This window comes from Mastigoproctus giganteus, chromosome 6 (assembly GCF_048544385.1).
Source record: "Mastigoproctus giganteus isolate SK-2022 chromosome 6, ASM4854438v1, whole genome shotgun sequence".
Lineage (NCBI taxonomy): Eukaryota > Metazoa > Arthropoda > Arachnida > Uropygi > Thelyphonidae > Mastigoproctus > Mastigoproctus giganteus.
This window is the reverse complement of record NC_143580.1, coordinates 174,456,044-174,483,464: the sequence shown is the minus strand read 5'-3', so window position 1 is coordinate 174,483,464 and position 27,421 is coordinate 174,456,044. Positions and strand designations below refer to the sequence as shown.

At 36.4% G+C, this 27,421-nt stretch overlaps 1 protein-coding gene across 2 annotated transcripts in view; it reads right to left on the bottom strand.

The window, feature by feature from the left end:
* Window positions 1-27,421, bottom strand: part of LOC150084762 (lys-63-specific deubiquitinase BRCC36-like) — a 126,784-nt gene that overhangs the window by 82,065 nt on the left and 17,298 nt on the right. For both annotated transcript variants that reach the window (XM_090375513.1, XM_090375514.1), the window contains exons 3-4: window positions 8,338-8,425; window positions 1,453-1,541 (exon numbers count right to left, since the gene is read on the bottom strand). In XM_090375513.1, coding sequence (XP_090231639.1) covers window positions 1,453-1,541; window positions 8,338-8,425 — 177 coding nt within the window. The remainder of the gene's footprint in view (window positions 1-1,452; window positions 1,542-8,337; window positions 8,426-27,421) is intronic.

Genomic DNA, 27,421 nt, shown 5'->3' with positions numbered 1-27,421 from the left:
ATTTGCACATCTCCAGTCCATGGGTACCTCCCCTGAGTCCAAGAAAGCTCTCATAATTATGGCTAAGGGTTTGCTTACTTCCTTTGCTGCCTCCTTTAATATAACTGGATAGATCCCATCCACCCCAGGTGCCTTTCTTGTGTTTATCTTCAACAATTTCTCCTCCACTTTACTCTCAGAGATTACAAGATTCTCTAGCTTACTGCCAGAGTTGAATACACCTCTGGCATTCCCCTCGCTGAATAACTCCTCAGTTTGTTTAGTTCTTCCTTGTATTTATTTAAGCTATCAACTTCAACAACAACAGATGGAAGTTTACTCCAGCAATCAACCACTTGCTGGCTAAAGGCAAACTTCCACACATCTGTTCTGAAATCTCCTCTCAATTTGAATTTGTGCCCCCTTGTGTGTACTCTACGCAAGAGGAAGAATCCCATCGGCATTGAGCTTGCTCAATCCATTCAAATTGGATCAAAGATAATCTATGCAACATGTCATTCAATTATTATATTACTCTCATGTTAAATCTTAACTGATAGCTATTTCTCAATGTCCTCTCATAATTTATAACCTCAGATTTCCTATATTTACTATCACTAGTATCTACATATATAACAGTATTACTTTTTATTCCCTTACAAAATAATTGTTTTATATCATTAATCTTAGTCCTCAACAGATATAATCTAGTCCACCTAGCCTATTACATCTATATTATATCTGGTTATTTCACAGGTACAGTTGAAGGCTTATTTTCTGATACATAATGTCAGCCAAAATATGTGAAAGAATCTTTTATTGCCAATTGAAAAAAAGAAATGCCATTTCATACACATGGTTAATGCAGATACTGAGCTGCTCATGCTAACATTATCAGAATTCCTATACAGTTTGTATAATTATGGCATATTAATTCCATTATAATGGTTAATTACTCTTCTTGAATTCCCAGTGAATTACAATTAAGGTGCACTTGGGTGGGGGGGGGGGAGACTCAAAAATGAGGTGCTAATGTAAGTCTAGTGATAGCATAAAAATGATTTAACAAATTAGTCTCAATCGTTTTTATCCTATTCAGAATCATTTAATAACATGGACATATGGCATAAATTGTCTACTCTTGAATTACATATATAATTCTCACCACTTATCCAGTTATTTATCTCTCTTGATGCTGACATAAACGGGATATAAACTCGATCACATTGTGTCTGAGTAAAATTCTAGACACCCTTGTATTAATACAAATATCTGAACTAAAAAACATTTCACCTGTGTAAAGTTTTAAGAATTTATCATTAATAAAGTCTATGGCAGAAGGCTGATTAAGTACAGCAAGATGTCTTTCTCATAGCACAATGGTATGAAAAAATATGGCAGGCATTATCTCATTTGTGGTACAGAAAGGATTAGTGTAACTCATCTATTCTCATTTTAAAACAATGCACTTACTTTAGTTGTTGAATCTTCACTAAATACAGAAAAGATAAGTCCAATAAATCCTTCATCCATAATTTGGTACATAGCTTGTGTCTGAACATCTACAGAATATTTAAAGATTATAGGATATGTAGAAAATTCTGATTGTAATTAAACTCCATATAAAGTAATATATATTTTTAATAGTTTTTAAAATGAATCTAAATTAATAAATTTATAACAATAATGATAACAGAACAAATAATAAAAAAAAGTATAGAGAATAAATTTCCAGTATAAAAAAGTTATTAATATGAGCATAATATGAATAATCTGTCAACAATAAAAATGACTGGCTAAGTTTTTTTCTAAAAAAAAAAATAATAATAAAATAAATCCTGAAAAGCTTGTTAAAATTTGTAATATATGTAGGTTTAACACGCTACACTAAGTGCCTCTAAAATTATTATCCACACTTATCCCATCTTTTCTCAAATGCATACCAACTAACTTGAAAAATCTAAATCCATAAAAATTTTTGTATACAAAATACTGATTTTTTTTTTCTGCATGTATGCATTATTTCTGGAACAATGTACCAAAACCTTTCTCCCAAATTAGTATTAGAAGAACTCTTTATTGCATACTATTAATAAATACAGGTCATGTGATGCCACAGGTAAATTACATATGTAATAAAATCAAGGTAAACCATATTTTAAAATTATTTGTTTGACAAATAACTTTAAATTTATTATTTTATATGAATAATTTACATGATTAAAGCAAGTGTGTGGAGAACTTACCATGGAGAACAAAATTTTTAATTCAACTAGATGAATATTATTTGTATTGGAATTTTAGTTTTAGTTTGGTAACTGTTTAATTACTGTACTATTTTATTGATTTAAATTCTGTAAAGTTAATTCTTGGATGAAGTATTCAAAGATCCACTTTGAATACTTCATCCAAGAATTTCAATGAGTCATATGAGAATTCATCACTTGTGTAGCCTGTGGCATGTATTCCAAGGTTGATTGAGTAGATACTGCTAGCACAATTGATGACTCATTTCTTTATTTATAATGAAAGGAGTATACTGATATCAAATTAAAACTTGGTGCACTACTACATGAAACTGAGTCACTGAAGAACAAATGAAAAACAAATGAAACTGGAGATATGGAGGCTCATATACAATGTATATAAAATCATTTACTGCCATCCAATAAAGTAAGGGAAATACTACAGTACAGCCAATCTACAGGGGTTTACATAAATTAAGTGATAATAATAATATAGAAAATGAGTAAGTTGGCTTTAACAAAAGAATAAAATAATATAAAACTGTAACAAGCTCAATGAAGCTGGAGATAAGCCTGAAAGTTTAAACTTTTAACAAGTTAAAAATTGATATGAGTGAATCTAAAATACTTCTTATGTACAGCTTGTCATCAATCCAGACATCAGGGTCAAGATTGAAGCAGGTGGCTAGCTTGGAGGAGTTACTGATGAATGAAGAATCAAATCTGTTTATTCTGGAGAGTTTAGACTGAAGAGACAGAGTGGCTTAGTTAGTCATGGGTGGAATCCACAACCGAAGAAAGTCCCATATATTAAGGAATTAGTTACAAAACACTGAATCACTGTGTATTGTCAGTGAACAGTAACAGGAACTATTTCAATTTTTTAGTACATTTGATGTCAAAATGACATAAAAGGATGTTCAAGCTTGGCATTTAACTATTTGATGAGAAAATGTGTGGGCAGCTTGAAGAGCAGATTCAAGATGAAAGCCCTTATTAGTGAAAAAAAAAAATAATAATAATAAATAAATATATATATATGCAGTAATGAAATAATGTTAAAATGTAGAGGCCATCCTGTAGTTTTGCATATATTTAACGACGGATGTAATGTTCTATCGCTGATGGCATTAATCCGTTTGGTTAATATTATCATATAAAATCTCTGTTCAATGCTTTAGTAATTATAATATCACAGTTCTACACTTTAGTAATTTGATTCTATATATATAAAAAGAAAATAAATAAAATACAATAAGTGCATAGAGAAATTGTATAAATATCAAAATACTTCTGTACAGTGTTTGGATTATGAATGAGAGTAAGGTCACACATCTTAATGGGATGGCTGGATTCTCCGAAAGCCCGAGAGTGGATAGTAACACCCGGAAAAAAACAAAGATGAGTTGCAGGTAAGGAACAGCAACTCAAGCCCACATTTACGCAGTTGGACAGTCTGGGAAGATTCTTTCCAGACTGTCCAACTGTTTAATAACCCTAAAAATCAAACCTGAAAAACTCTGCACAAGCAAAACATACAGAAAAGAAGTTCTCGAAAACTGCTACCTACAGATACAGATGTAAGAAAAAATAAACAGTACTAAGAACCTCCATACAGTAGCTGACAGGAATCCCGACCTCATCTGGAAACACTCTCCTGGATATGCCTCACCTACTCCACTCTACTCTACTCCCACAGAAGAAACAGACTGCTGAAAACAGTAAAAATGAACATTTTACACTTTTACTCTGTATTATATTGTATTCTGTATCCTGTTCTGCTGCGATCCATGCTAATGTAAATATGGTGATATTATGCTTTAAACGCAGCAGTATAAAATTTTTCTCGTTTATTTTTTAAGTCTTAAACAGATTACAAATTATTAATGTATTGTATAATTCTAATAATAAGCGCTACATGTATTGTATAATTTAGTAACAAGTGTTACATGTAATGTAAAATTGTATATAATATTATTCTCTGTTGCATAACAGAATATGTATCTACACCCCTAGTCAATGGCTGTAACCAGATGTCTCCTAGGAGAAATAAAGATAATAATAATAATAATAAATCATAAACCAAAATGCTGTTAGAATGTTAGACTGAAGCTTAATGCAGCAAAAGAGAAGTTTGGAATCTAGATGTAATCCTAAAAATTTTTATCTGGTTTAAAGGGGAAGGGGGGGGGGGAATTGATTAAAATTAGATTCTAACTTGCAGGAAAGAGGAGATATTTGACCCCCAGGGGCTCACATCTAGTGAGTATGGGCTTGGCACACCCAGGGTCTTGAGCTGGATATCATCATTCTTCTCTTTCTTGGTGATTCCCTTCTACCTCTCTCTCTCTCTCTCTCTCTCTCTCTCTCTCTCTCTCTCTCTCTCTCTCTCTCTCTCTCTCTCTCTCAGGGTAACTCAGAAATTTTGTTTTGGCTGGTGCAACATAAGCCTCAGGCTTCCTTGCACCATATGGCTAATAATAATAAAATAATAATAGTCAAAGGAACAAAATGGTAGATACTTGATATTTGAAGGACTGACATGCAAACTAAAAAGTTCAATATAATCCATGCAGACATTGCTGGAAGGGGCAGAAAAGCCAGAAAATATCAAATATGTAAGAGCTGGAGTGACTTGAAAGAAAAGGAAAGAGCATGGCTCCTCCTTGGGATAGGCTTGAGCTAAGGCTCTGAATACAGGTTGAAGGTCTGTACAGAAGATAAGAGTGCAATTCTAGAGTAACTACTGAACCACTTTCAGCAGGGGTACTAGAGTTCTCCTTTTTCTGCTATGTTGAATAAATCATGAAATCACTGAGTCTTTGCCAGGTTTTAATAATGCTATGACATGCATGACACCAAGTATCAGGGAAAGCATTTTCTGTAAAAATTCAGTTATATAGAAGGAGCAAAACATGAAGTGAGCTTCTTTAACATGGAATAGCAACTCCATCAGGTTAAGCAGCACTAGGTCATGAATTGTCAAGAGCAAGCCATAGTTTGATGATTGCGAAGGGACAGTTGTATGGTTGATAAGGATTAGTGTCATAATTTAGGGTCTATTTTTCAGCACGGGACATTAATTTTTGGAATGCTCGTGGGTACAGGGAGATGGCAAAGGTTTGAGCAAAAGACTCTCCAAGAGTCTTGAAATATGGCTATGAGTCTTGTCTATGTCTTGAGATAGTGAAACGTCATTCCCATTTACATTCTGTATGGATAGATGATGGAGGGTATTTATTATACATTTTACCAATATTTTTTGAGATGGTTTGTGTTTTAATAAACCTTGTAATCAATGAAGAAAACCATTTCCATGACTGTCTTTTGCTTGATAGATGAATACATTTGGCATTGACTCTGACTATCTTAAACTGCACTAGATTTGCATCAGTAGGATTCTTCCAAAAGTTATTTCAGGCTATATTTTTCTCTTATTTGGCTTGGTTGCATTTGCTGTTCCACCCCAGTTTTGACCACTGATAACTTGTGTAACATTCTTGGTATTATTATATTGGTGGCCTGCAACATTCAATTTGTTATATATTTTAGAGCAGCATTAATTGATACATTTGATACAACTGCTTCATCTATATTTTTCCCAATCAGCTTTTGCAAAATTCCATTTGACTGTATGATTAGGGCGGGGTGGTAAATCTGTCTCTATATGACTATTGGGTAGTGGTCACTACCCAGAAGACTATCATGAACAGATTAGTTGAACAAAAGGAAAAAGAGCCATGAACATATGGAGAGATTGATTGCTGAACCTGATCCAGAAGACAGGTGAAAAGAAGTGAGTAATTCAGTATTCAGTAGCGTCAGATTTAGCTCATCGAGAAAGTTTTCTAAAATTTGTCCCCATTTATCATGTATCTTATCACCCCATAATGGATGATGTGTGCATTAAAATCCCCCATAATGCAGAAGAGAGGAGGGAGCTGAAATACAAGACTTAGGTTCACCATAAGAGATCTTGGTTAGGAGGAAGATATAAGGAGACAATGGTAAGGGCAAAACAGAAGGATATTCGAGCGGCTATGGCTTCTAGATTTGTGTGTGGCATTAACAGTCAGGAAGGAACACTGGAGCAGATTACAGTTGCAATGCCTCCATGAGCTGAACTTTTCTCATTGATTGAGAGACGATCTTTTCTGTAGATGAAACAATGTTTAAGTGAGATAGTAACAGATGCTGTTAAGTTATTTTTTTGAAGACAAAGGCAACTGGATTATGCTGGGGAAGAAGACCTCGAATGTCACTATGGTTGCTGCAATATCCTCTACAATTCCATCAAAGGAAACTATGCATTATTTAGATTTAATACAGTCCCTAGTTTGTGTCCAAGGGGCTGGTGACTCATGGTGAATCACCACAAAGTATGATCTTTCTGTGTCCACCTTTCCTCTGCAAAGAGGTTGAGAACTGGACCTTCTTGGTGAGTACTTTCTTCAAATTCCAAGCCTATTAAATCATTTTGTACAGTATTATCAGAAGCACTGCTTTCTGAATACTTTGGAGAAGTATTAGTTTTTGGGACAGTGATTTGTGTGTTAACAACCTAGTTTATCTCAGTTGTTTTACTAGGTTAGGGTATACTTTCCAAAAGTGACAAAGCCCAGCCTGACAGTGATCTGTCTGAGGGAAAAGGTACCAGTCATTGTTGTTCCTTGCACAGCAGCAGTTATTGGTTGGGGCTTTTGGATTATTTGAGGAAAAGTAGGTAAGATGTTATTTTGAGCCTGTACTTATTTTTTGGCTTCTTAATACATGATGTTTTTGTTCAGCTGTGACCCATTGAATCTTTTTTCTATTTTTCCAGAGTGAACAATCTCTGGAGTAGGCAGTGTGTGAGCAACTGCAATCTGAGCAGTGATGCTGCTCTGCTCTGCTTTACAGTCCACGTGAATGTGCTCACATGAACTGCAAGCAGCACAAGTAGCTAAACCTGTGCAGACGTTCAGGAAATGGCCAAATTTTTGGCATTTGAAACAATGTGTCAGGTTAAAAATATATAGTTTTATCGGACAGTTCAGATATCTTGCTTTGATGGATATTAGAGGTTTGGGGCTATCAAATGTCAAGATTACGTTCTGGGTCAGAACTAGAGCATTGTCTTGTTTAGTATATATATGCTTTACATGCACAATTCCATTGTCTTGTAATTCATTTTTCAACTCTTCTTCTGAGAGGTTTATGAGATCCCACTCTACTATCACATCCCTAGAGGTGTTCAGAGTAGAATGAGGGGAAACAGTAATGGATAATCCTCCAAAAGGTGTGATTTTCGGAATTGTTCTTATTGTTGTTCATTTGAGACTTCAACAAGCAAGTTGCCAAATCTCATCTTCTTGGTTGTTTTTGGAAATCCTATGAGGTGTTCTAGATATTTTTAAAGGCCTAGTATTAAGTATAGTGCAATACAAGGTGCATTGGAGCTCTTGTTTTAACAGTGTCAGTTAGTCTTCTATCACATGATTGGCCATATTAAGATCCTTGGATCCAATAGGCTTGGGGGAGATCATTTTGCTCCTTTTGATCCTGGAAAAATGACTTTTCTTCTCAGGTTTCTGACCCCAACAGGAAGGCAGGAGCAGTGCCACAAGTGTAACCAAATAACTGAGTTAGTTGGGTTAGTACTATTAACAAGAAACAGAAAGGTGAATTTCCCTTCTGGAACTCAACCTACTTCTTGTAGTGTGAAAGAGTTACACTATGTAATATAATTAAGTAAGGAAAACTATAAGTTGAGTGATTTCAGTCAGTTCTCCTAACAAGGGCACTACATTTGGAGCTTATTATTAATAATCTATACAAACACTATAGAGATCACTTTGAATCACTTGGTTACACTAATAATCACTTGACATCCCGAGGACCGTTATACAGGAGAAAAATCTCAGAAAAACTGCAGTGAAATAGCAGAAATTAAGCCTATAAAAAGTTAGCACATTTCTTAAACATTTCTTAACATAAAATGACTCCATATCTTACCACATTTTTGATTATTTAATATAAACCTTTACAAAATTCTACTTGAATAACATTCTAAATAATATTATGCACATACAGATCACTTTAAAATATTCCAGATTAAACTAATATTTCTTACCTACATGTGATGGCCACACAGTAATGTGAGGGTGTGAATGATACCATCCCAGAACCCGCATTGGCCTACACATTTCATGAGCTAATTGCTATTAAAAAAAATCAAAAAAATCTTCACATAGCACAAATTATACACAATGGAGCAAGTTTTACAAGAACAACATTTGCAACCTTCATAAATAATATCCTTCTTACACAAAATTCAAAGATATGAAAAATGAAAACCAAGAGGGATAAAAATTGCTAAAAATTACATTTTGATATAGACGGTGTATCATAACATGTGGGATCCATTTCAGGGATGGATTTAGGACCTAAAAACAATAAAAAAAAAAAAAATTCATGTAAACATAGGTCTGGTTTTGCCTTATTTTCGAGTTACAGCCATTTTTTGTGTTCCAGCAATTCTTTCCATAAACAGAGTTAGCATAACTGGCTCCATTAAACGATTAACAATGCTTAATATTTCATATTGATAGAAAGCCTTGCTATAGTTATGTAAACAAGATCCTGGTGTTCTTTGAGTGATTTCAGTCAGTTCTCCTAACAAGGGCACTATATTTGGAGCTTATTATTAATATTTTGATAATGTGCATTTGCTGTGATAATGGAGGCTTATTCAAATCAAGAGAGGGCAGACATACATCTCATGTATGGACTTGCTAGATGCAATGCAGCCTAGGCAAGTTGTCTGTATGCAGAAAACCTTCCTAATCGTCATGCACCAAATAAGAAGACTTTTTGGAAAATACATGAACATCTTGCAGAAACCAGTTCATTAAAAAAATGAGTTTAAAATGGTAGACACATCAGCGCCAGAACTATTGATTTGGAAGAAGAAGAAAATGATGGTGACAGCACCCGAAGGACAGCAACAGAACGTGAAACATATGACTGTGTGGAAAATTTTACAGGACCAGCAGCTTTATCCATATCATCTTCAGAGAGTACGAGGACTTCTAAAGCTGACTTCCCATCATGAGAAGCTTTTTGTACTTGGTTTCTGCAGATGTGTACTCATGATCAGCATTTCTTATCCATTGTGCTGTTTACTGATGAGGCTGGATTTACTAGGGATGGTGTGGTGGTTAATTTTCACAATGCTCATTGATGGGCTGAAGAAAATCCCTATGCCATTGTTCAACCAAGACATTAGCAACAATTAAGCATGAATGTATGGGCAAGAATAATTGTCAAAAATGAAATTTGGCCTATTGTTTTGCCTGGGAGATTAACAGGAACATCCTACTGCAATTTTTTAAGAGAAGGTTTAAACAAGTTGTTGGAATTGTCGGCATAAACTACACGTGTCATTCGTCACGTGTGGTTTATGCACAATGGCTCAGCATAATTTTAGCCTTGTCGCTAGAAAAGTTTTGGATGAGCAATTCCCTAATAAATGGATAGGTCATGCAGGACCCACTGCCTGGCCTACATGCTCCCTGGACTTAAATCCACTCGATTTGTACTTGTGGGGCCATATGAAAGCCACTGTTTATTCCAAGCAGATTGATAAAATTGAAACGTTCTGCCAACATATGGAAAACAGCTGCCAGCAAATCGAACAGACACCTGGAACTTTCAAGTAGGTGAGGTCGTCTATGATGGGGAATTTGAAAATGCACACAGTGGTAATTTTGTGCATTTCCTGTAAACGTATGCAGATAGTTACTGGAACACAAAAATGGCTGTAACTCAGAAACAAGGTGAAATTGAATATTTACATAATTTTTTTTTTTTTTTTGTTTTTAGGTCCTAAATCAATATTTGAAATGGTTCCCATATGTTATGATACACCCTGTATACAGTTACTTTGTGACAAAATCTGTTTATTATTATATACAATTGCATTCTATTTTAAACACTGAGTTTTACAGAATTAAACTACTCCTTCAAGTTAATTCTGCTATTTACTTTGAGTTCAGAAACACCACAATACAGTTTTCCTATATTAATAATATTACAAAAAATTTGATTCGGTGATAAATGTCTACAATGTTAATATTTTTCAATATAATCTCCTTCTGCAACCACATACTTGTTCCATTGTGCCGGCTACTGATCAAAACATTTTGGAAGTCTTCTTTTATGAATGTTTTTAATCAATCTATTATGTTTGATTTGATTTTTTGAATCACTTCAAATCATTTTTTTTTATGTCTTGTTTTAATTTTGGGAATAGTCAAAAGTTGCATGATGCCAAATCAAGGAAATAAGGTATGTCCAACATAATAGGAATGGTTTTGTTGGTCAATACTCACTGGGTGTTAGAAATTTCATCATTTTCAGTTCATGCAGCAAATAAGAAAAGCAAGTATTTATTCAAAACTGCTTCCACCTAAACTAGAACATAAGTTTAATCTTGATGCGTGCATGCTCAAAAGATCTCACTCTAAGCTCTGCTCACAATCATTTAACTACCATTATACATTCAAGAATAATAAGATTATTCATCCAACTTTTTTTTTTATCACACCTTGTATACTATGTGCAGTGTCCTCAAATGCCTTAAGGAAAGCTGTTCCCCCCCCCCCATTGACTGTTTCTGCTGTTACACTTATTTTCACATCCATACATCATACTCATTAATTTTGCATCTTTTTTAAATTCTGTATTTGGAATTTTTTTGTAATGTATTTTTTTTTTTTTGTAATAAAAATAACACGATCTCTACAGAAATGTAATATTAGCATTTCCTTTCTTTTCTTTTTTTTAAAGATGTGCTTAAATATCAGTCTACAATAAATTCAGTTTGTGTCTAAAGAAAGAAGAAACTCTACAGAATATTCCTCACATATAACATTCAAGAGTTTGAAATCATTGATTGACTAAAAACATCTGCAGTTGATATGCAATGCACTCAGAAAAACGTTACCCACCAGATAGATAATTATTGTACTACCTTGTGAAGATGAAACATACAGGGAAAATAAACATCAGATTACATTATTCTAAGTTTCAGACTATACAATGCAATATTTTTCAGGTCATCTACCTCATCATTCAATTGTCAAAATTTTGGTTTTTCTAAAAATGGAGTTGGTGCTTTTTTTATGCATTTTATAAAACCTCTTATAGTAACCTGCAAGAAAGGAATTATAATACAAGTGACACTTCATTTCTAGAAAACAACACAATAACGCACCCCAGTTACCCAGATTTGTTTTAGACCAACTATCATTACATAATCTTGATTTGAATAATGATGAGTCTTGGCAGGAAGTCAGTTCTAACTGGATGAATCATCTCTGCAAAAGCTGTAACTAAATGTCACAAATAACTGCACTGGATCTGAGGGTGGGGATGGGTTGCCATCAGACAATGCACACGAGGGTACATAAATTTAAAATGGATAGCTGTAAGACAGATGTATGAAAATTTTTCAGTGAGAGAGTGACTGTTGGAACAAACTACCATCTGGTGTTGTGAAAGAGGGTAGCTCAAGTAAATTTAAGGAAGAATTAGACACAGTAGTAGAAAGGAGGGACAGATGAGGTGAGTAGTTTTTTTTTTTTTTTTTTTTTGGCTGATGTGATGCTGCATAAGCTTGCATTCTTTCATTAGTTGCCAGTACTAATAATAATAACATCAGTGTTGGCCAACAGTGCTGGAATTGAAGAGGTCAACATGAAGGATTTAGAGAAGCTGTTGAAGCCTAATAGAGAACCACTGTCAATTTGCATGAGTCACAACCACAGGTTGTAACATGCTGAATTTCTTCATTAGAAGTCAATATCCTGATTGACAAAAATGTTTCAATCAGGATATTGCATTCCCCAATGAAGAAATTCAGTGAAAATAGAAGAGGAAGGGTAATGCAAATTTATGTTTTGTACCTTCATAAAGAGAACAGTGAAGTGAAGTGAATAATGATTAGTTACCTAATATTAATGATTATTATCAGTATTTAGTATTTTCATTAATTCATTTCATATATTTTTTTTAGGTTAATGATGCATTTCTGTTAGCATTTCACCTTACTTTTCCTATCACCTATCCTCATTCATATAACATATTTATGTCAATGAGGACTGATGACAGGAAAACTGCAATACTTCACAACTAAAACAATAAGCAGACATTTTGATATGTTTGAATTTTATGAATTAAATGAATACGTTTATTGTTGAATATTAAACAATAAAATATGTACAAAAAGACACATATGAGGGATATGTGAAAAGTTTCTCAATGACCACAGAAAGAATGAAGCAATATAGAAGTGAATAAATATAGTGGATAAAAGACTAATTAAAAAAATTATAATAAAATAAATATGCTGAATAAAATAAGCCTTTTATTCAGCATATTCATCATCATTTAATCCTTTCATGAGAATGTATGTAAAAATTTTTGTAAAATTCCTCATTTTACAAAAAAGGATGCATTTCTTGAAAGTCAATCATTAAATAAAAATGAATTTTGCATTAATTTAAAGGATAGTAATTAGAACTATGGTAACCTGAGACAGAGCATGTATATATAAATAATAGTACAGGAAAGTAAATATATAGAGAACAAGCATGTATTTATTATAACGAATGATAATTTTAAATGAACAGTAACAAATTAAAACAAACATTATTATTATTTACTGGTTGAAATTGATGGCCAAGGTTCTGAAGCCAAAATGAGGAGTCACTGGAAATACCTTGGCTTGAAGAAAATACTAAGCGACATCCACTTAGTTTGTTGTTTCTTCACTTTATTGAACAATGAAGGAAGTCTTCAACTTTTCTGCTTATGTAAAGGCTGCATTCCACAATCAAGCCATCATTTTTGAAAATCTATTTCAAAAGGGGTAGCCATGTAAGGGAAAGCAGGCACTTTATACAAATATTCTCATCAATATAAGGGCATTCTTCAACAAGAGTAGTAATGCTTTAATTTGTCACCATTGGTAGTGACACTATTCATATTAACCTTATTATCCTTTGATTCAGTCTATAGCATGAACAAGGATTCTAGGTATTAACTATGGGCAAAGCTAGCAATATCTTGCTTTGCTTGTTTTCATTGCATGAAAAAAAAAAAAAAAAAAAAAAAAAATCAGTGAATACACTGAAAAAGGGGTTACCAATTTTTGAAATGTGTTAATGGAAAATTAATTAAGTGAATGTTCATAAAACAGGGGCTTAGTGTATATGATTTTCAAGGTTATTTCAAACCACATATTGTTAACATACAAATGACCTTGAAATATTCTAATAAGACTGTCACCTCTTATCTAAGAGCGCCTCCGTAGCCAAGAGCAGCAGTGCATAGCACACGCTTCTTGATTAGACCGGGTTCCGAGCCCGTGACCACCAAATACGGAGGATGCGGAAAGGTCAGGGAATGACAACCGCATATGCTCGGAGCAATATGGCCTTAGTTGCTAATCCTCCTAAAAAAAAAAAAAAAAAAACATCTTATCTATATTTCCAAGTAACTGTAGAGAGTTTAAGATGGCAGCACCAAAATAAACTTTGAAATTTGGAGGAAGATTATGGCTGTTAGGCTCACTTGTCCAATTTGTGCTTAATAATGCTAAAATTGAATCAAGTGATAGATAAATAAAAGATGCATCAAAAAAATTTTTCTCTATGATTTGAAGATGTTTATTATTATTTTTTTTTTTTTATATTCTTATTTGGTTTTCAGTAATAATTTCACTCTAATGGTAACAACCAAGTTTAAATAAGAACAAATTAATATTTAAAAACATTTATCTACAAAGTTCATATTTTTAAAATTTTCAAAAATCAATAAAGAAACTTAACAGAGCTAGCTGCTAATGGAAATTCATTACCCAAAAACTAACAAACCATGAGCCCACATGCATTTGAAAAACTCATTTTTTTTAAGAGTTAAGTTGAAAGTTTAGAATTAAATTTCTGTTCCATGATGAGGCTGCATCATTTATTTAAAATGGCACTTGAGAATCTATTATTTTAAATGAGTTACAAAATTTTCACTGCTTTAAAACAGACACTTTCATGCATGCCTATACAAACAGACAGGCTCTGTAACGTGTGTCAGACATGCCAACATAAATCTCATAGATCTGCCTTTACAGAAGCAGTAGAAATCAGAAGCCAATGTGGATCATAACTTCGACTTTCAACACACACAGAATGATGGTTGACTACCACATCAATAATCTTTCATTAGTGTATACAACTTCAGATTGTCTGAAACTCCAAAATCAGTGGCAAATGTTATTCAACAATGGAAGACTGACTGATAATTCAATGAAAATAAAATATCTGAACAGCCTCATAAACTCATGGAATGCACTCAATGAACTATAAAATGTGTCTTACACACACTATCTGCACAAAACAACGTGGAGCAGGTCACACACCTGTCAATATGTGAATGAAAGTAGCCGCACAGCTTGGATTCAGTAGTAGAACAGCTGTGCACAAGTCCAATGTGGTCGAGATGCAAAACGATATCATTATTATTATTAGCTGTATGGTGCAAGGAAGCCTTAGGCTTATGCTGCACCGGCCAAACAAAAAAATTCCCGAGTTACCCTGAGTGAGTGAGTGAGTGAGTGAGTGAGTGAGTGAGAGTGAGTGAGAGTGAGAAAGAGAGAGAGAGAGAGAGTAAGAGAGTAGAAGGGAATTACCAAGAATCCCAGATATCCATTGATGCTGAAACAGAAAAGCAAAAAGTGAAATGGAGCAAAAAATCATACAGCACACTGTTTCATTCCAGTAGATGTGGTTGAGTGGAGGATGATCACAAAGCACCTGCTGCAGCATGTCACATATTGGCCATGAAGTTTGATGCAGGTAGGCTGTTGATAATATCATTAAAAAATATTATCAACAGCCTACTTATACAGCAAGCTTATACAGCATCAACCAAAAAATCCCATATCACCCATCCATTCGCTCCAAATGTTTGTCTAGTTCTTCCTTGAATTTATTCAAACCATCAACTTCCACAACAATCAATGCAATTTTGTTAGAACAATCAACCACATGCTGGCTAAAGACATATTTCTGCACATCTACTCTGCAATTGTCTTTCCTCAATTTGAATTTATGCTCCCACAGGTGAGTAATCTGGGCAAGAGAAGAATCCCATCAGCATTGAGCGTGCTCAAACCATTCAAGGCCTTATACACATCAATCAGGTCACCACACAGGTGCCTAGTGTCCAGATGCTGAAATTGGCAGAACTTAAGCCTTTCTTGAGAGCAGTAACTCTTTGTTTCCCCTCCCCAATCTCGTTGCCCTTCTCCATACTTGTTCCAGCAGCTCTACATCCTTCCACAAATGAGGCTTCCAGACTTGTATGAAGTACTCAAGGCATGGCCTAACTACTGCCTTATATAAGGGGATAATCACCTCCTTATCACTGCTAGCAACATTCCTGTATATCATTGACAAGACCCCATTAGGTGCTCTAGCAACCTGTCTTCTCTACTCAGAAAACTGACTGCACAATTACCACCAGGTCTTTTTCATTCTTCACTACCCTGAGCGTAATACCACAGAGTTGGTATGTTGCTCTGCGGTTGCTGCTACCCATATGCAGTACTCTGCATTTTTCAATGTTAAACTTCAATTGCCCATCTGCCTAACTTTACCAGTCCTGTTGCAGTAGCATACTGTCATTAACAATACTGCCAAACTTTGTATCATCTGCGAACTTAGACAATGAGCCTGATATACCTTTGTGGATATCATTGATAAATATAGAAAACAACAATCCCCCAACACCAAATCCTGGGAGACTCTAATAACATTAGTCCACGAAGAGCAGTGTCCACTGATTACCACTCTCTGTCTTCTCCCACTCAACCATCCCTTTATCCACAGCAGCAGAAACTTGAGCTTAATGTCATACTGTTCAATTTGTACAGCAGTCTTCCATGCACAAGAGTATCAAAAAATTTTCTGAAATCCAAGTATATATCGAAATTATTTTCTGCATCCAGTTCCTTTGTGACCGCATTGTAGTATCCAATCAAATTGGTCAGACAAGACTTCCCTTTAACAAATCCATGCTATGTCTGAACTTTAACTCCAGTCTTATCAAGATGATCCTACAATGTTTCTTTTACCAGTGACTCCATTATTTTTTTCTGGAACAATCCTCCTTTGATCCTCCTTTGTGAATTGGGGATACATTTGCACATCTACAGTCTGTGGGGACATCACCAAGTCCAAGGATGCTCTCATAATTATGGGTAAGGGTTTACTTACTTCCTTTGTGGCCTACTTTAATATAACTGGATAGATCCCAACCACCCCCAGTGCCTTTCTTATGTTTAACTTCAACAATTTCTCCTCCACTCTGCTCTCAGTTATCACAAAATCATTTAACTCCCGATTAGAGTTTGATAAACATCTGGCCTCTACTTCTCCCACAAAACTCCTTCTGTGAATGCAGATGCAAAATACTCATTCACTTTGTCAGCTAATTGAACAGAATCATCAATAGTCAAACTATCAACATCAAGTGGACCAATTTGATTCTTCCCCTTCCTTCTAGAGTTTACATAAAGAGGTTTTTGCTATTTTTCTTTGCATCCTTTGCCAAGGATTTCTTGTAATCTGCCCTTGCTTGCCTAACCTCCTTTGATTACAGACTAATTTATATCTATCATAGGCTTCTGTGTTGCCTGATAATTTATATGCATCCCATGCATTTTTCTTCTGCCATGAGTACATCTGATATCCATTTAGGCCTAAATCTTGAATAGTTAGTATAAAAAGCCTAGTTTCCAACATTAATTCCTTGAATGCTTCCCATTTAGAATTTGCTGCTGGTAACATCATCAGTTGGTCCCACTGTATTTAGAAACTGCTGAGATCATTGTAGTCAACTTTACAAAAATAAAATCCCTTCCCTTTACTCCTGATGGCAGTTATATCTTTAAGTAAATCCGATATGCTGTGAATACTACTGAAGATATTCAGTAGAGGGTCTTAGAGTCTGAAGGTTCTAAAGGTTCTTTGAAGAGTCTGTTGAAGGTGTTTTTGAATTGCTCAGCCCTTAATTCTATTGTTCATATAGGCCCCTCTGAGGTGCCTAGTTTGCCAAGTTCTATAGCCCCGTAATCAGAGTTTTTCCTTATATGGTCGCCCTTTTGCTGATCTTACCATGCAAGTCGCCTGTCTTTGGACCCTTTTTGGAAGCTTTCAAAAAGCTCAATGTTTTTTACAGATGAGGTCTCCATACTTGGACACAGTATTCCAAATATGATCTCACAATTGCTTCATACAGTAAGAATATGACATCCCTATCTCTACAGGATAATGTTCCATAAATCACTGATAGGATACCTGGGTTTTCCTGGCTGCCTCTTTACAACACTCAAAAAACTTCTTATCTGCATGTATCATAACTCCCAGATCCATTTCTTCTCTACTGTTTTTAATTCAACCCCACCAAGTGTATAATTTCTTTGGGGTTGCTGTTCCCCCAAGTGCCTTTCATTTTGCTGCATTAAAACTTAACTGCAACTTTTCTGACCATTATTTAAGCCTGTTCAAGTAATCTTGAGGAGCACTGCTTAGTACTGATCATTAATGACTACCAATCTGTATAGCTCTCGCAAATTTTGACATCACACCTTTTATCCCTTCGTTGATGTTGTTTATGAAAATCAAAAACAACAGTGGTTCCAGAACCAATCCTTTGGGAGACCCCTCCTGACGTTACACCAATCTGAAGAATATCCATAAATCATACCCCTCTGCCTTCTGCCCTGCAACCACCCAGTAATCCATCTTAGAATCTTTCCAGTAATCCCAATGTGTTCCAGCTTATACAGGAATCCCTCATGGGGGACCGAGTCAAATGCTTTGCTAAAATCCAAATAAAGTATATTGAAGTTGTTCCCTATATCCAGGTCATGAGTAACTATATCAAAATAGCTTGTTAGGTTAGATAAACATGATTTTCCCTTAACAAAACCATGTTGTGTGTTCTTCAGAATTCCATTTCTACCCGTCTTGGATTGCACTCTTAATCATTGCCTCAAAGATTTTCCCTACCACTGAAGTCAGACTACCGATCTGCAGTTGTTGACTTCACTCTTAGAACTACCATTACATACTGAAAATATGATGCCAGTCCTCCAATACAAAGGGATCTCTCCTGAGTCAAAAGATGTTCTTATAATTAACCTCAATAGTTCAATACACTCTATGGCAGCCTTCCTTAAAATTACTAGGTATATGCCATCAACTCAGGGAGCCTTGCCTTTATGCTCAAAAGTTTTTCTAATATACAGTCATCAGTTATTTTGAAATCACTAATTTCATATGAGTCAGCCTCACTCACAAAGCCTCTCTTCAGCATGAAAAGTCTTTTTATCAGAAAAGACCAATGCAAAGTACGTATTTAATTCATCAGCAAAGTCAGCTCAGTTATCTAAGGACTTTCCCACACCCAGTATACAGTGTACAAGGGTGGGACTATGACATCTGATTTGAAAATCTGATTTGTTTTCTTCTTCTTATCATACTCGTAAAATTTCTTGTCCCTATTCTTTTCTCTCTTTGCAAGCACTTTCTCATACTCAGCTTTTGCCTCCCTAACCATGGTCTGTTACAGATCAACTTGCAGCCATTATAGGCTTCAGTACTTTTCATTGAAGGTGGGCAGGAGCAGCAGTGCATAGCACATGCTCCTTGATTAAACTGGGGTTCGAGCCTGTAAGCCACCAAATACAGAGGATGTGGAAAGGTCAGGGAATGACCACCGCACATCCCCAGAGCAATATGGCCTTAGTTGCTAATGCTCCTAAAAACCAAATAACAACAACAACTTTTCATTGATCTGTAACTATCCCATATATCTTTTTTCTGCTCTATTAAACTGGTTGGCTCCGCATTCATCCATTTTGGCATCCTCCTCATGTAATATTTTCTTAATGGTATGAATGCATGCATGGTTTCTGTGATTTTATCTTCAAAGGTATTTCATAATTCAAATGTATTGACCCAATTAATAGATGCCATATAACGCCTTAAACTGTCATAGTCCCACCTTCTGAAATTAAACCCATTACTTTACCTTTTAACTACTGCAACATCTTTCTTCATCTTTCAACTAACAACTATGTAATCACTATCTGCCAATGATTCCTTCCTGTACTTTAATCTCTGTGATGTCATCTGGTTCAAGAGTAATGATGAGGTCAATAATATTCTTACCCTAGTATTTTCTCTAAAATGCTGGTAGAAATAATAATCATAAAGTTTATTTAAAAAAATTTTTCCCCCATAGTGACTTTCTCTCCCACTTATTCCAATCAATCTGGGGCAGATTGAAGTTGCCCATAATAAGACATTTACACTTACTTGCCCATTCCATCTGCATGTAGAGACTCTCATCATACACTTACAATATGTATGAGGCAACCATCAGAAAAAGTAAGTGGGGTTGGCAGATTGTAGGTGGAAATGGACATCTCTGAGATTGTAACTGACACTATGTATGCTTGCGAAATAAATGAGAGAGTTTATCAAGAAATGGAAATTGGTGAACTAATGAGCAATTCAAACTACATGGAGCATAATCCAACTTTAATTTCTTAAAGAAGTACAGATTATTCTCAGACATTTCATGGTACTTCTTGTATCACTTTTTCAGTGACTGCAACAACAGAACTGGTAAATTTCAGTGACTTGCTGTCTTTACAGTCACTGTAAACTGCAACACTGCAAAATTAACAACTGTATGTAAATGAAATCACCATAATTTACCAGTTCTGCTGATTTACAGTCACTGAAGAAGTGGTCCAGGAAGTACCATGAAACATCTGAGAATAATCTGTAATTCTTTAAGAAATTAAAAGCAGATTACACTCCACGCAGATTGAAGTGCTCATTATTTCGCCAATTTCCATTTCTCTATATATAGGAATACCTCGCATAGTGCATTTATACATTGGAAAAAAACTACCACACTGACTGAATCAGCACTAAACAGGGAATAGTTTCAATGGGAAAAATAATGATACGTGGGTATCATAAGGAATTTTTTATATTAGAAATAATTAAGCATGTTGGTTAGAAAAATAATAAATACAAATAGTAATGAGATAGACTAAGAACAAAATTAATTGATAATCAATCACAGTCGCAGATTATAAACCACATTATAGTGAATCCCATACTGATTGAAGCCGCACTGTGTGAGGTATTACTGTACCTATACACTATGCCACTAAAAGAATATTTAAGTTTATGGGAGGTTTATATCTTTTTTCCAGATAAGTTTGTTCTATTAGTTTGACTATTTGTGATGCATTCAGTAGTTAGAGTAAAAGATAGATTGGAGAACATTTTGTATGACGTAATTAAATTTTTGGATATAGTGTACAAACACAGCAAGAACATACCCATCTCCTTGACATGACCTGGATTTGACAATGCAAACATAGTACTTGGATTCCCTCCATTCATTATATAGCAAAGTAGAAGTAGTGATATTATGCACTAGCTGATACAGATACCTCCTGAAGTTTATGCACTAGCTGATACAGATACCTCCTGAAGTTTATGCACTAGCTGATACAGATACTGCCTGAAGATTATGCACTAGCTGATACAGATACCTCCTGGAGATTATGCACTAGCTGATACAGATACCTCCTGGAGAGTTACCAGTAGGTTCAGTTTGGTGAACTATCTAGCAGCTGGCCTGTGAAAACCATTTTAGAGCTGTACCCTCAAATGTAAGAAATATCTAGGTCTTTCCACAATGCCTGTTATAACCTCAAGACATCACTCATACTGCATGATAAAAAAAAAAAAAAAAAGATGGGGGACGCCAAAGCTTTGCTCTGGAAAATAAATACAAGTTTCACCACTTCAAGACTACAAAACACAGAGTTGTGGTCTTACACTGGACAGTGAGCATCATCTACCACATAGTATTGCCTGGTGACAGTAGGATAGCATTCCCCATATGCGATGTGGAAGCCACCCCCTCCATTGTTCCATAAGTCCCAGGACATTGCACAAGATACATTGCTCCTACTACACATTACTTTAAATTGTTAATACCACTACTTATTACAATAGTACAACAATATCATGTGCTTTAGATATCAAGTGCATCAGTATGATGTCTGCCATTTTCATGGCATAAGATAATTATTCTCCATGTATGATGTGAAAACTGAAGCAATATTCTGTGTGTTATCACTGCAAATGTATCCTGAATTCATTGTTTCAGTTCAAATGCCATGCAATGTTCCACAACCTTAGCTTTGACATACCCCCACAGGGCATTATCACAGGTGGTCAGGTCAGGATTGCATGCTGGCCACAGTGGTGTGCAAACACCTGCCAATCCAATGGTTAGGGAAAATTTGGTTGTGATAATTAAACTGCAGATGCATGATGAGCACGTGTCCCATCCACATCTCTCAAATTCTGGTATGAAGTAATTTTCCAGCATGTTCAGATATGACTGGTAGTTTACCAGCCCATTCAAAAAAAGAACCTATGAGGTGGTAGGCAGATAATACCACCCAAATCATTACATGTTGTGGATGGTCTTGCACTTCTTCCACATTAGGTGAGTCAGAAAACTGCTAGCTTGGGGGGGGGGGATACACAGACTAAAAGGTTAACAGTAGTCGCAGGCAGAGGCAAAAGTGATTTTTCACTGCTTCTATTAGAATGAGCAGCAGCTTGGAAAGCAAGGTAATGTCCATGAGGTTGTCACAGACATTCTCTCAGATATGCCAGACAAGCTGTACTTGCTACCTGGGAGTCTAAAATGCTGATGGAACTGATATTTGGGTAACACTCAAGTCAAGTGGACCCAATTTCGGCGCAGTCCGGACGGTCTGTGACAGCCAAATCCTCTGCTTGCACCTTCACGATGGTGGGACTGTTAGTAATCCTGGGTATAACCTCCATGCACAAGTACATGGTGGGTGACCACCCAGGTGTGAACCAACGTAAGCAGGGGTTGAGGTGTGGCACCCACACCAAATGGAGGAACGCCGCCCCTCTATGTTACCAGGCAATAGTAGGTGGTAGATGACTTTCATCAACCGGTGAAATACCACCACTTTGCTTATTGGAGGCTTGAAGTGGTGGAACCCATGTTTAGTCTTTAGAGCTAAGTTCCGGTCAACCCTTCCCTATCTCTTCCATCATGCAGTATGATTGATGACTTTTGAGGTTATGATGAATGTCGTGGCGAGATCCAATATTCCTTACATTTCGAGGGTACAGCTCTAAAACGGTGTTCACAGGCCGGCCGCTAGTTAGTACACTGGACCGAACCTATTGGTAACTCTCTAGGAGGCTTCCGGATCAGCTAGTGTATAATCTAGCTGATCCGGAGGACTCCCTCCTCCGGATCAGCTAGATTATACACTGGAGGGAGTCCGAGTAGTGTGTATGCGGGGAGCATTGTCGAGGCCACTTTATGTCAAGGATCTGGGTATATTCTTACCACGTGTACGCCATATCCAAAAATTTCATTACTTCATACAGCATGTCCCACCCACTTTTTCTTACTATTGAATACACCATGAATTATCAAACTAATAGAGCAAGCTTATCTGTGAAAAGATCTAAACCTCCCAAGCACTTCCTAATTCATTTCACAAATATACGTGGTCTCAATTCTAATCTCAACGATGTCCAATTTCACTTGCAGTCTGCCAAACCCCATGTACTTTTTCTGACAGAATCTGTTATTGGTTTGGCCCCTCCGTAGCCAGGTGGGAAGGGGCAGCAGTGCGTAGCACACGCTTCTTGATTAGACTGGGGTTCGAGCCTGTCACCACCAAATACGGAGGATGCGGAAAGGTCAGAGAATGACCACAGCATATCCCGGAGCAATATGGCCTTAGTTGCTAATGCTCCTGAAAAAACCAAATAACAATAATAACTGTTATCGGTTGATTCAACTACTGCTCATCTCAGATGCCCAAATTATTCACTGTATGATTCTTTTCGCCTCAAAGGTGGGACTTGTGCATATGTCCGTTCTGATATTCTCTGTCAGAGACTTGGCAATTTGGAATCTCCTCTCTTTGATCTTCTCTGGCTTAAAATCTCTCTACCTCATTGTGTCAAATTCATCTCTTGTCTCTACCATTCTCCCAACTCCACTAATCACTTGGAGCTCTTTGACTTCCTCTCTTTGCAACTTGACTTTCTCCAGTCCAACTTTCCTAACAGTGAGGTAATTTTCCTTGGTGATTTTAATGTTCATAACTCCAGCTGGCTTCCGTTTTCTAGTCACACTGACCCAGCAGGTTGAGATGCTGAGGCTTTTGTAATTACTAAAGACCTAGCACAGATTGTTCATTTACCAACAAGAATACCGGACAATCCTAATCATACAGCCAATACGCTTGATCTTTTTCTCACAAACAACCTTTCTAAGTACACGGTCAAAGTGAGAGGTCCTTTAGGCACTTCAGATCACAACTTGGTGATTGTCTCTTCTCCAATGGAACCTTTATCTCATGGCTATTCCCAACCTCATGTTGTTTGGCATTACAAGAATGCAAAATGGGATGACCTGCGAGACTTCTTTTCTTCTTTTCCTTGGTCGGATTACTGTTTCAAAACTTCTGATATCAACGTTTGCTCAGATCGTGTCAGTGAAATTATTCTTGTAGGAATGAAATCCTTTATCCCACACTCCAGTTTAAAATCTTGTCCGTTTAAAATCTAAACCTTGGTTTTCCAATAAATGTGCTAAGGCTGTTGAAGAGAAGAACGTTGCATATTGTAATTGGCTTGTTTCTAATTCTTCAGTTTCATTTTCTGCCTACACTAAAGCTTGCAACAATTGTAAAGCAGTTATTAATCAGTCCAAACTAGAGTTTGAACAGGCTAAGAGTAGAAAACTTGTTTTGCCCTAATGGTAGCTGAGCATTCTGGTCTCTTGCCAAAGCTATTGGCCGCAACTTTTGCCCATCTCTGCTCTCACCTCTGTCCAAACCAGATGGTTCTGTTGTCACTTCAGCCAAGGACTGACCTGCTGACCTGCTAAACTAAAGCTGACCTGCTAGCATCCCACTTTTCTTCCAGCTCATGTATTAATGATCTTGGGAAAACACCTCCCAACACGCTCCATTCAATGCCTCCTGTGGTCTTCCGTCAAAAGGATATCAGAAGGATTTTGATGAATCTTGATGCTAAGAAAGCTCCAGATCCCGATGGTATTTCTCCAATTGTTCTCAAAATCTGTGCTCCTGAACTTACTCCTATTCTTTGCCGCCTTTTTTTTCACTTTCTTATTCCAAAGGTGTTTTTCCTTCTGCTTGGAAATTTGCTCATATCCAGCCAGTTCCTAAAAAGAGTGACAAATCCCTCCCATCCAATTATCGTCCCATTGCAATTACTTCTACTCTTTCTAAAGTAATGGAGAAATCAATTAACCGCCAACTCTTAAACCACCTAGAAACCTTCCGTCTGAACAACGATTGCCAGTATGGATTCAGTCAGTGTCGATCCACTGGTGATATTGTGGCTTATGTTACCCATTTATGGACTAATTCAATGGAAAGGTTCAGTGAAACACAAGTAGTTGCTCTTGACATCTCAAAGGCTTTTGATCGTGTTTGGCATAAAGGTCTTCTAAACAAGCTTCCATCTTATGGTTTACCAACTGTTTTTAGTAATTGGTTATCCAGTTTTCTCTCTGATCGCTCACTGAGGGTGATGGTAGATGGCTCTCTGTCTTCTAACTTCTCCACTAATGCTGGTGTCCCCCAAGGTTCAGTTCTTTCCCCCACTCTTTTCTTCTTGTATATTAATGACTTTCTTCCATTGACGGGAAATCCTATCCATAGTTTTGCCGATGATAGCACATTGCATTCCACTTTCCATTCTGAAAAACTTGTCCTGCTCAATTAGCTTCAACTTCTCGAAAATCTGCTACCAATTCCTTAAATGCCGATCTTCAGGTAATTCTCCAGTGGGGCAAAGACAACTTAGTTGATTTCAAACCTTCTAAAACTCAGTCTTGTCTTATATCTCGCAAAAAGGATTCTTCTGCTCCTATGCTTATCTTTAGTGACACTCCGATTTCTAGGCAAAATGATATATCTCTTTTGGGGATTACCCTGACTTCTAATCTCTCTTGGCACAAGCACATTACAAATATTGCTTCCTCTGCATCTAAAAAACTTGGTTTTCTCTTTCGCTCTCGGCATTACTTTTCTTCCAAACAGCTGTTCACTCTGTATAAATCGCAAATCCGCCCTGCCATGGAATATAGTTCCCACATCTGGGGTGGTGCCCCCAAAACCTCTCTCAGGCTTCTTGATTTCATTCAGAAGAAGGCATTTAGGTTAATTAATGATTCATCTCTAAAAGAGTTTCTCCACTCGCTTTCTCATACACGCACTGTTTCTGCTGCACGCCTCTTCTACAGATACTTCCATGGGCACTGTTCTTCTGAATTGGCTTTATAATTCCCGCTCTCTCTTTCAAAACAGTCCGAACACGTGCCACCACCAGCCAACATCCATTTACTGTCCAACTTCAAACCCACAGAACCAACTTTTCATCTTCCTCATTTATTCATTCAATTGCCGTTTTCTGGAACAACCTTCCTTCATACGCATTTCCTGAAAATTACAATCTACAGAAGTTCAAGTCCAATGTCAACAAATATCTTCTTTCGTCTTCTCAACCTCCAACCCAAGCACAGTACTAAGTACTATAAATCCTAATACCTCTCGTGTTTGGGGTTCACATAAAAAAAAAATAAATAAATAAATAAATAAAATAATGGAGATTTCCAGAACTGCTGGGAGTCATAGTGAAAAAAAGTAAATACATGGGCTGTGTTAGGGTAACTAAGAGTAGGAACAGGTGCATGTATACTTGCAGGTACACCAATCCCAGGAGTACAGTGAATAAATTTGATGAGCTTGAACTGCTAGTCAAGACATCAAAGGCAGATATTGTCGGGATATCAGAGACATGGTGTCACACAGATATAAGCAGTGCAGAATTGGAATTTCGGGAGTACATTGTGTACAGAAAGAATAGACAGGACAGGAAGGGAGGAGGGTTATGCTGTTAGTTAAGAAACACATAAAATCTAAGGAAGTGCATCCAATTGACTTTGGTGGACAATGCATTGTTGAGTCTGTCTGGTGTGAAATAAGCACTGGGAAAGGAAAAATGAGAGTAGATATGTGTTATAGGCCTAATGAATCTGATGAGTATAATGAGCAATTATGCAGAGAAATAGAGTGGGCCAGTAAATCAGAATGTCTTATAATGGGAGATTTTAACTTTCCAGATATTGACTGGAACTTGTGGGTTTGTCACTCGCACACTAGCAAGACTTTTGTGGATTTATTGGACGACTGTTTTCTACAGAACCATGTTCGAGAAGCAACCAAAGGGAGTAATACTCTTGATCTGATTATCAGCAGTGATTATTCATGCATTAAAAATTTGCAGATAAAGGAACCACTGGGTGACGGTGATCACAAGTATTAATGTGGGAATTACTTAAAGATGTAACTACCATCAAGGCTAAAGGGAAGGGCTTTTGCTTTCATAAAGGTGACAACAGAGGTCTCAGACTGTTTTTAAATTCTGTACAGTGGGATCAATTGATGATGTTGCCAATGTTGAATTCTAAATGAGAAGCCTTCAGGGACTTAATTTTGGAGGCTACTAGGCTTTTCATTCCAACTAAGAAATACTGTTCAAGGTTTTGGCCTAAATGGATGTCAGCTGAATTAATGAGGCTTGTGGCAGAGAAGAAGGATGTATGGGATGCATATAAAGTATCAGGTCACACAAAAGCCTATGGCAGGTATAAACTAGTCTGTAATCAAGTCACAAAGGAGGTTAGACAGGCGAAGGCAGATTATGAGACATCTTTGACAAAGGATGCAAAGAAAAACAGCAAAGAATTCTTTACTTATGAAAACTCCAGAAGGAAAGGGATGAATCAGATTGGACCACTTAACATAGATGGGTTGACTATTGATGATCATGCTCAGGTAGCTGATAAACTGAATGAGTATTTTGCATCTACATTCACACATGAGGAGTTATTCAATGATGGGAGTGCCAGAAGTTTATCAATAGCTAACAGGGAGCTAAGTGATTTTGTAATAA